Below are 10,575 nucleotides of genomic sequence, written 5' to 3'. Positions count from 1 at the left end.
GCTCCAATTTCGCGAAAATAATGCGCAATATTGCTATTATGCACTGGAATAAAATTCCAAAATTGCGCTGTGCTGATATAAAAATGTTGCCCAATTAATTGAGCTTTATTTGTGTCAGAATATGCATCAATGAATTGTTGAAAAAATGGTTTTTTTTGTTCGTAAATTTAAAGTGTGTCTTAATGGCAAAAAACTCCGAATACCTGCCACCTTTTTAAGAGAACGAATTGAATATACGGATAAAAGAACTTCAATAGCGTTAATTGCAATGTAACGTAAGGCTATAAATCTAAGAAAATGTTTTGTTGCAGTGTTTCGACAAGGCGACACCGGAAAATGTTGGTATGCAGTAATGGGAGGTATCCTGGATGTGAGAATTACCCAACCAGAAGCAGACGCAAAGGTACCGTTAAATTATTTTTTAAATAAAACACTGTCGATTTCTTTGTGCGACACGACAATGAAAATTGTAATTATTGTAATTAACGTTTCATTTCGCGAAAGTAGTTAACTTTACGGCTACTAAAATACGAAAGCGAAATGCTTAACTGCGACTCAATTAATTTTATTAAACGGTAAGCTGCTGGTAATCCTGCATAATATGTCACCATAATACGAATCCTTTCATAACTCGCGCGCGAAAATTACCACCCACAAAATTTGTTTTCTCTACTTGATGCGTTAGCCCGTTTTCGACCCGGCACAAACGTAGAAATTGAAATTTTAGTAGCTAATTAACAATTCGGAATGGCGAGGTTGGTACGCTACCAGCGCGTTAATGTTATTACATTCGAGCTACTATTAATAGCTAAATTTACTGCCCGAATTGTCGTAGCGTCGTTTACGTCATCCAAATTAATTACCAAACTTAGTTAACCATTTAAATTCGTTAGCAGAAGGCAAACTTCTCCACAATATTCGTCAAGTTTTCAACTATGCCTGTATCTAGGGAGGGTGGGTTCAGTTTTTACTACGAAAGGCGAAGGGGTGGATGAAGTCTTGAGCAGCTTTTTGTTTCCTTTTGTGTTTTTTTAACGACACAACAATGAGTCTATTGATTACATTACAATTAGCTTTCAATGATTTTCCGCTTTTTCGTGGTTAGCTTTCATTTAATATCCATAGTTGCTCGCTTTAATTAATTAAGCACATACAGTTAATCGATATGAAAAGAAATTAGTATGAACAAGTAGCGTTTGATTAATTACTCAAATTGAACACATAGACGTCCAATTTTGATTGATGGAATGATGCCTAAGATGAATAATTGAATGGCAAAACAACCTTTCACAAATCAACCCAACTAATCTTAACCAACCCGCGATTTATTTAATTCCGGTAGAAATCCTAGCTTAATTAAAGTATGATGAGGACTTTAATCCACTAAAATGCGGTTGCCGAAATAGATGGCAAATTGTTTCACTTCCAAAAAAGAACCAAGGAACATTTGTTCCATTACGTAAGGTATGTAGTAAGGAGAAAAAATTCTCAAAAATTTGTTTGCGTAGTGAGTAATATTTTTATGAGACCACTTGCAGATCGTAACAGATTAAGAAAAAGTGCGTTTCAAATTAATTTCATTTTATTTATTTCATCCCCTTAAGTGGGACTTCTGCCTTTCTTAAAAATTTAAATGGCAGGAATAGTCGCGAGATGCATTCTTTTCAAGCTCTTTGCATGTCTAGGTGTATTTCCATACAGTGATATTCATTTAGAAGTAGACATAAGAATTTGGGTATTGCTTTCCGTATGTCTAGTTTTAAATAACAAAAACTTCTGAAAAACCCCTAATTTTATGCAACCAAAATAACTTTAGAACACAAATGAAGATCTGGCTGTCACATTAATGAATTGGAATATTACTGCTTTGGTTTCCGTATTTTTACTTTCGTGCAATGTATCCACAGAAGAAAATCTTGACACTTGTATTTAAATATGTTTGCGGGAACTTCCAAAAAATCAAGTCAAAACTAAAAGCTTCCGTCACAGTACCCCCTGCTGTTTTTTTTAAAACGAATAACACCTGATAATAAGATTCAAAAAACAACAACAAAGTTACAACAATATCTAAAGAATCAAACATTCTAAAAACTACTCCAAAAAAAATTTTAAACCTAGCAATAGCAAAGTCAAAAAACCTGACTAACTATCCACAAAAATCTCTCTAAAAGTTTAAGAAATTCAATATAAAAAATCCTGAAAACCTATCCAATAAAAATGAAATTAATTCTTCTTCATTCTTTAAATATTCTTGATGTAAAAAGGCTATTGTCCTCTTTTGTCTTTTCAAGTTTCAAATGTAACTCTGGAACTTTCAGATCTTCTTGAGCTCTGATTAGCCCTTCATCTAATATTTCTACTGGCTTCCTACATTTATTTAGCTCGTCCACCCCCATCCAACTTCCTTGAAATGAATGTGTGACTCTTCACTATTCCTTTTTCTTCATCTCCTTCAATTTCTCCTTTAAATTGTTTGAAATCTTCAATTTCTTAAATTTTCATCTTCGTTCTTTAATCTCTTGAATTACAATTTCTTTGGCTGCTATTTCTTTGTTGTATTCTTCAATTGTATTTATTTCTTGTTTTTTTCTAATTTGTTGATATTTATTTTGAATGAACAGCGGCGGCCGGCAAAGCACTACCGATGGTGTAAGTACTGCAAATAATTTGTGCCTAAATTCGGTAAAAACGGTTCAAATGTTAATTACATTAAAACAACATGAATGACAATCCGTCTTTTGCTAAATTTCTAGGTGTTCCTATTGATCTCAAATTCGCTTTTAAGTATCATCTGGGTAAGTTTCTGAAAACCTGCAATTTCTACTTTAGTTATTCTGCAAAAGTCTAAAAGCTCTCGAAATTTAAAATTCTCACAAATTGGAAGAAACTGGAAAAGTTGAAGAATCGGAATCTGAAGATTTGAGGTATTTGATTAATCTGAAAAAATAAATAATTGGGAGCAGCTCTAGGATTACAAATATCTATACAATTTGAAGAAACTCTACAAGAAAAGGTGAAAAATATGAAGAATTTGAATACACATTTCACTCCCAGTGAATCACCCCTGTAGATAGTTTACTTTATTAACGATCCTCAAGATAAACAATTTTCTACAAAATCCATCGGATAAGCATTCAAAATGTGTGGGCTCAACAAATACCCGCACAAAGTGGAAAGCACTTAATTTTTACAAACTTTAATTAAGTACCAACATTGTCTCCGGGATATTCAGAAACTCTCCGAACCTGAACCTGCGGTTTAAAACTTAGTCTAATCTTTCCTCTTGTTGAACAATCGTACAAATGTTTGGTACCTCGCGGAATAATTTAACTTGGGAATTAAACTTCTTAAACCATGAAATAAACTACGAACAAACTTATGTTCGAAAAAGAAGAGGTCCTTTAAGGTTTATAAATTAGCGTCGTACTCGCGAGGCGGGTAACTTTGTTTGGGGCAAGGGACCGCGCGCATTAATTAAATTTACCCAGCTATTTTTATTAGAGAAAATCTCGAGGGGTCCGTGACAAGTTTCTCCGAGTAAATCATAATGTAGGATGACACGTTTTGTGTCCATTAGCGTATGAAAAAGTGAGATTTTCCCCACACGTCAGACTACATTTGCGAGATGTATACGAATTGCAGAAATTATAATCTCAAGGGAGGAAGCTGACTTATTAGAATCCAGCGAGATTTATTCATATTCGGCCTCGTTTCATTAAGGAATCGCTGATATTTAATATCGTTCGCAAACGTAGAGTTTTCTGTTCAAAGCTTTGATCCTTACGAGTTTAATTTCGTTCGGGTACTTCTCGTACACCCCAATAAATTTAATTGGATATGTCAACTGCTGGGCGTAAAAACACGAGGAAGTAAAGTGGAAAGAAATGCTGTGAATAAAGTGACCGGGTTTATTTTTACCTCCTTCAATAGCTAGAACACTATTCAAAACTCCCTCCACACGAACTATTCGTCGTGTGGTTTTAAAAAACACTAGGCACGTGCCTATGGGCGGCAGCTTTAGAGGGCGGCATTTTTTGCACTATATTTTTTTAGGTGAAATAAATTGGAATTGGTAGATAGTTTAAACAAACTTAACTGTAAGAACGAGAATCTACAATGCAATTTTTGACGTGCATACTATTTCTATTCATATCAGTTTTAAAAATTTCAAGTTATAATGTGAATCTTATCAGCATTAGCAAATTAATTGCAATTTAATGATTATTTTAGGAAGGACACATACCTTTCGGTGTGTCTAAGAGCGCAAAAAATTTAAATCCGCCACTGCAAATATCATCTTGTCATCTCTGTTGGGCAAAATATACATTATTATATTATATTATCTTCTACACATTCTAGAAATCTTCCTGCACGTTAGTCCAAGAATGTTTATTTGGTCAGGGCATAAATGAATATAGAGATTATTATTGAGAAGGTGACGCCGTTAACTGTTGTCTCTGGAAAAGTGAACACCTCCTGAGATTATGGTGTTAGAGAAAGTTTATAGAGAGAGTTTATTTTTCCAAAGCACAAAAAACAGAAAGAGAGAAAGAAAAGGGTTACCCTCAGAAATTATGTGGAATGTAGTGATGATGGTGGATAGGATCAAATATTAGAAGATACTTTATGCAATAGCAAAAAAAAAACGCTAAACGGGAGATCTCACACAGTTCATTTATGAGCGTTTGCAGAGCTTTCATAGAAAAATTCCCCAGACTTTAGTTTCAATTACTTAGTGGTAAACAGGGTGGTAAATGATACATCTCTTCGCAAGGAAATTTGCTATGTTTCTATAGTAATACATTTTTTAAATGTATTGCAATATCAAATGAAATATCTTGTTAAATACAGCAAAAATGTGTCATTTTTCATACGTAGAATTTTCCATTATGGAAATAAATGCTCGAAAAACTGTAACTATAGAAACAGAATTATCCTTCGCATTTCCAACAAAAAAAAATTAAAAAGATGTGTATGTGAATGTAATCCCGCCGCAATATCTCAATCCCGATATTTGCGGGATTGTTAGATGTTAATCCCGCGGGATACCGGTATTTGCGGGATCCCGAAAAACTTTAAATAAATTGGCAAATAAGCAATTTTGTGCGGTTAACTTCTGTATTACAATAAATCGCTAATTATCACAATATTTAACAAGAAAGTACCTATGGCCTAACTTAGACGGTTTTTTCCAGGAAACATCAAAATTTGAGTGAATTAAAAAAAAATTATCCTGACTTAAAACCAAGATCGAGTGTATTTTATGGAAATTAATAAAAGACAGTAAATTTTACAACCACTATATATTTTACGCATTCATACGCGCATTTTTATCGCTGATAAAAAGCTTCATACCGTTTAATCGCTGATAGAAAGCTACCTAGCTTTTAATCAGATACGAAATCATCTGATTGGTTAGAATTTCTAACGATTTTGTTTTGTTTGGGGTAAATGTTTCATAATTGGAATTGGTGTTAATAATTTTTAACGTCCTACTAATTTATTTATTTAAGTATATTAGTGCTAATAACAATAGTTTTATACAAATCAATTGAGTCAACAGTAATAAACATATGTAACATGGCATTATAAATAGATGCTAACATGCTAAAAGATACTTCAAACTCACAACATTAAATATATAAAACACAAATACATAAAATATCACAATTCAAATGATAGCTGACTTTCACATTTAGAAAATCACCAAAGTTGTAAAAGGCCTATTCGATGAGGTACGTTTTTGAAATCTATGCTCAGGATTTGTTTTATAGAAACTGGTAGTTTGTTATAAAACTTAATCCCATAACAATTCCAACCATTAAGCTGATTATATCAATCCCTAATAATTCAGAATCCCGAGAATTACGTTAATGGAAATTGATATTGTAATGGTTCCAGCGCCAAATGGGGTAAACGGTATTATTTATTTATCTTCACTTAATTCATGGAAACTACAGTGCTTTTGATATTGAGAAATTTTGTCAAAGATAAGTGTTATGCAAAAGCATATATAGAAGGAAAAGGGAGTAATTTCAATCTCTGTACCTATTCCATATGACACACTAATTGAATTGATCTAATTAATCTAATTAGACTGATGTATACAGGTTGTATCAAATTACGTGTAAGTAGAGACTTCGCTTATTAGCTTAGATAGAAAGTTGGTTAAATAGTCAAAAGTGATCCTGGAGTTTCAAAGTTTCAAAGTTTTATTTATTTCCAATAGATTACATAAATGTAATATAGGACATGTCAAAATTTACATTGTTACACATAAAACATACAAGACGTTACAACGAATTAAAATATTCTTTAAGGGAATAAAATTCCTTCTCCAGTAGGTAATGCGCGTTTAAAGCTTTTTAGCGCATTTCCACAAAAATAAAAAAAAATGCGCTATTGTGGCCACTTTGTCCGTCCGTCCGTCCGTCCGTCCGTCCGTCCGCACGTTTTGCGACGCTACTAGTTCTTTATCTTAAGAGCTATTGTTCTACTTTTTTCGCTATTTGGTTCGTTATGGTGTCGAGTCTTGTACCAAGGAAGGAATTTTTTCTGTACCGCTTACAAAAAAAGTTATTGTAAAAAAAACAAAAAACCGTTTTTTACATGTTCCATAATTTTACACTTTTGCCGTTTATTAACGATCCTAGAGATCGTTTATAATTTTGCATTGCTGTCTGTCGTCTGCCTGTTGGTCTGTCCGTCTGTTCCTTTGTCTGTCTGTCCATCTATCTGTCCGTGTGAACGATAACTTTGTTTAGAAATGTCCGATCGCTTTTACATCTCCGTTAGTTATGAACTGAATTGCATGAAATTCAATATGGGCATAGCTTTAGCCATATAATACGCAATGCCAAAAGTTGATTCGAATCGATTCAAAATTCACAGTGCCCTTTTCGCATCTCGACCATTTATAAACCGAATTGCAAACTTTTTTAATTATAAAAGTATTTAAATGAAATTTGATACATAGTCACTTGGAATAAAAGCAAATTTAACGCCAATTTCAAAATTTCTTATTTATGGAGGGATTTAGATGAAATTTGATACATAGCCACTTGGAACAAAGGAAAATCTAACGTTAGCTTCAAAATTTAGGTTTGCGCATGCGCAGTTCCAACTTTTTTATTTAGAAAAAGATTGAAATGAAACTCTTCTTATAAACTGAAATTGAAGTAGCACGTCAAAAATGGATTGCACATGTGCAAGCTATCTTTCATATTTGTGGCCGGATTTTTACAATTTTAACAAAAGTTGCATCTTACAAATAGGAAATGAATGCAAGTGGAAATGCGCTTTATGTAAATCGTTTACGATTACTTTTTAACTTGTTAATGTTGTTAGAGATTTAAATGCTGTTGGTAATTTATTGAACAGTTTTTTACCAAGTATATATGGCGATTTGGCTTTTATGTTATCTCTGGAGAAGGATATGCCCAGGTCATTACAGTTCCTGGTTGCCCTGTTATGTATTTCGATATTTTTTTTGTAGGATTGCAAATTACTAAATACGTAAACACACATTTCTAAAATAAACAAACAAGGAAGAGTAAGGAGTTCTGCACCCTATCTAAAGTTTCCAAAATATGGCCAAAAATAATATAATTGACGTTTTTTGATTTTTTTTGGCTTTATAAATTAAGTGCAGATTTTTTATTAAAGGAAATGCGATTGTTCATGCGATATTGCTTTTGTCAAATGTCACTCAAAATGTTATGCTTTTAATTTTGAACCTGGATTTTTTTATAAACGTGTTATACATTTTTAAAATCAGAATTTTTAAATGACCTCATTCCCATTCATTCGCCATAGGAAACGTTAGCGAGGGTGTAATTTTTGTTTTTTGATTTTATTTAGGCATAATTTGAGGATCATTTTGTCTATTTAACCAACTCTCTATCTATACTAATAAGCGAGATCTCTGTACTTAACACGAAATTTGATACAACCTGTATAACCAGGCTGCGTCCCTGCAACCCCCTAAATATTTTAAAAATATCTGCTGTTGCTTCGTAGGCGTGCAAACGAAATCTAAGAATAATTTTGCAGCTTCCTTAAACTTGTGAGAGCCGCTTTTAGTGCCCTATGATGAAAATGTCCTATAGCGATTCGATTCATCTCTCCTAACTTTTTATATTCGTTTATAAACGTTACATACTTTGTTTGTAACTTGTAGTTTACCTTCAAAAAAATACATAACGGCATTATAATGATTCGAGAGGTTAGATTTAGGTACTTTTCGATTGGGAAAGATGCAACTCCCTCAAAAGCTCGTTACTATTCTCATAGATTTTGAAGAATAGAAATTAGAAGGAAAACAATCCTTGTGTACTCCTAAAATTTAACCCTTGCTCATCCACTGACGCATGGGAAGATAAGTAATTAATTAACGGCTTGTGAAGTGGCATTAAATTAAAGTAACGCTCGGTAGCACGTTTTTTGGCAATTATTTTACTCACTTTCATGCTAATTAAATTAGAGTGTGAGTGTGTGTGATTCTTTAACACAATTGAAACAGTAGTTTGCGATAGTGCACGATTGAATGAACAGGACGAGTTAGATAAAGCACTTCCAGAGGAAATTTTTTTCTAATTGATAAATACGGATAGTGTGTTTTTGTGATTTCGGTCGTTTTTAATCGTAGTAAACAAATACGAATCCCGAAACGAGAGCGTAATAAAAAACAATTCTCGATTAGATATGTGGAATGCATGTTATATTTGGATGTGTCAAAATTCTTTGTAATTGAACCGCGATTTCAATTCAAGGCGCACGTGGTCGTTACACTTAATAAACCAGGAAGTTATTTTCAATCTCGTTGAGTAATAATTAGAAAAAAACTGCGTTTTTCTTACGAAATTAAATTAATTTCGTTATTGCAACCTTTAGTTAGGTGCGCGAACCGCGTCAGTTGTTGTGTTACTTTCGCAAAAATGTAATTTTGCAAAATGTGGCCGCAAAAAGGGATCTACAGACTGCAGTCGGAAAATAAGGTAATTTGCAAATAATTTTGCGTTCTTATCACGTCTTAAAGTTTAATTACTGTACCCTATGTTTAACTTTATTAGTAATTTAAATTCGGCTCAGTGCATTTTTAAGTGTAACGGTTTTATCCTTTTTCTATGGGATTTGGTTTTGAATGACAAAGCCGTGCTATTTAAATTTAGGCAATAAAACTAAATATTAACATAAACTTTCTTAGCGTTTGAATAAAGAAATCTAAAGTGTGTGAATTTTTTTAATTTGTGGTACCAGTAACATGGGAAAAGGAGGTACAGATAAAAATGTTATTATTCCTAAATGGCGCTAACTTTCTTTTAGTACTTTAATCGATGAATGTTATGTAATGGTAATTGAATGTTTTTATTGAAAATGGTATACCTGTATAAAACTTGGCTTAAGTAAGCAATTTGTTAAAGGTGGGTAAAATACATTGAAAAATCGATATCAAACATGGAAAATGCAACCAGGAAAATCTAAGATGGAGAATGGTTTTTCTATGATTATTTAAAATGCAAAATGGGAAATAGGATTTTTGATTTGTTTATTTGCATAGGAATGATAGGGGGACATAAAATAACCCGATTTAACCGCATTTCTTATTTGTCCTTTAGGAGACAGAGAATCTGCGAAGTTTTTATTGCACAATTAGAAGGTGTATTCGTTCTTTGGATGAAAAGAATGCAATTCTTCAAAATTGGCTGACAGTATATTATTTACATTGTCAATTCATTCTATCAACAACACCTACTACTTAACCTTCTTTAGTTCAAAATGGCAATTAACACTTTCACTTTAACAGTTTTGTCGTTTAATTACTCTAAAGCCAACGCAAATAGCTGGATGATTTTTTTACAAACGTTAATCAATGGTCACAGTAGGAACTTTTTTTACTCTTATGCACCAACATGGAGGATCCGTGGTAGTAGTTATAGAGATACTCATCGTAGTGAATTGAAATTTTGGGTAGTTTCTAAGACATTTATCACAGAAACTAAAATCAGTTTTGAAATTTAAAAAATAAATGCATATTTTTGATCTTCTTGTTCTTGTTCTGATCCTTGCTATTTGAGTTTGTCGGTGGTTTCAGAATTACCCAATTTTTATGTTTGAGGATTTATTTTACTTCAAATCAGGAGCTGTTTGCAAATCAAGATGTAACGGTGACTCAAACTTCGATTTATTTTTTCCAATTTTATACAGATCAGTAAAGTTGAACTTTTTTGGAAATACAAGGGCTAGAGGTGTTTAGGTATTCCATATCATGGATAATTTACAGGGTGTCGACCGACTTTCCAGTAAATTATGTGGCTAGTGAAATTTCAGGTGCAAGTCTGTAATAAGCATTTGGTGGAATTGAAGATTGTCCCTTCTGTGTCTTTTAATTTATGTAGAGCATTGTTTTCATAATCCGTTCCGGATGTCTGGAGACTAGGTATCGTTGTAACTAGGCACGCTTGAGTTACACGCCTCACTGGTAATAATATACGTCACTGTTATTGTTTTTCTGTTTCATATTTAGTTTTTTAACATTTTGAACCATTTGCTATTTTAATCAGACTACTGTCAAAA

At 32.9% G+C, this 10,575-nt stretch overlaps 1 protein-coding gene across 2 annotated transcripts in view; it reads left to right on the top strand.

The window, feature by feature from the left end:
• The first annotated feature begins 314 nt into the window (after positions 1-314).
• The window catches only part of LOC116176076 (rap guanine nucleotide exchange factor 4), a 43,775-nt gene continuing 33,514 nt past the window's right edge, over positions 315-10,575 (top strand). The window contains exon 1 of one of the 2 annotated variants that reach the window (XM_031494544.1): positions 315-403. In XM_031494544.1, the coding sequence (XP_031350404.1) occupies positions 353-403 (51 nt within the window). In that variant the 5' untranslated portion in view covers positions 315-352. Of the gene's footprint in view, positions 404-8,703; positions 8,997-10,575 lie in introns of those variants that run through there. The other variant, XM_031494545.1, reaches the window with a different exon arrangement.

This window comes from Photinus pyralis, unplaced genomic scaffold (assembly GCF_008802855.1).
Source record: "Photinus pyralis isolate 1611_PpyrPB1 unplaced genomic scaffold, Ppyr1.3 Ppyr1.4_LG7, whole genome shotgun sequence".
NCBI classification, from domain to species: Eukaryota; Metazoa; Arthropoda; class Insecta; order Coleoptera; family Lampyridae; genus Photinus; species Photinus pyralis.
Note: the sequence above shows the minus strand (reverse complement) of the source record. Positions and strands in the feature narration are given on the sequence as shown.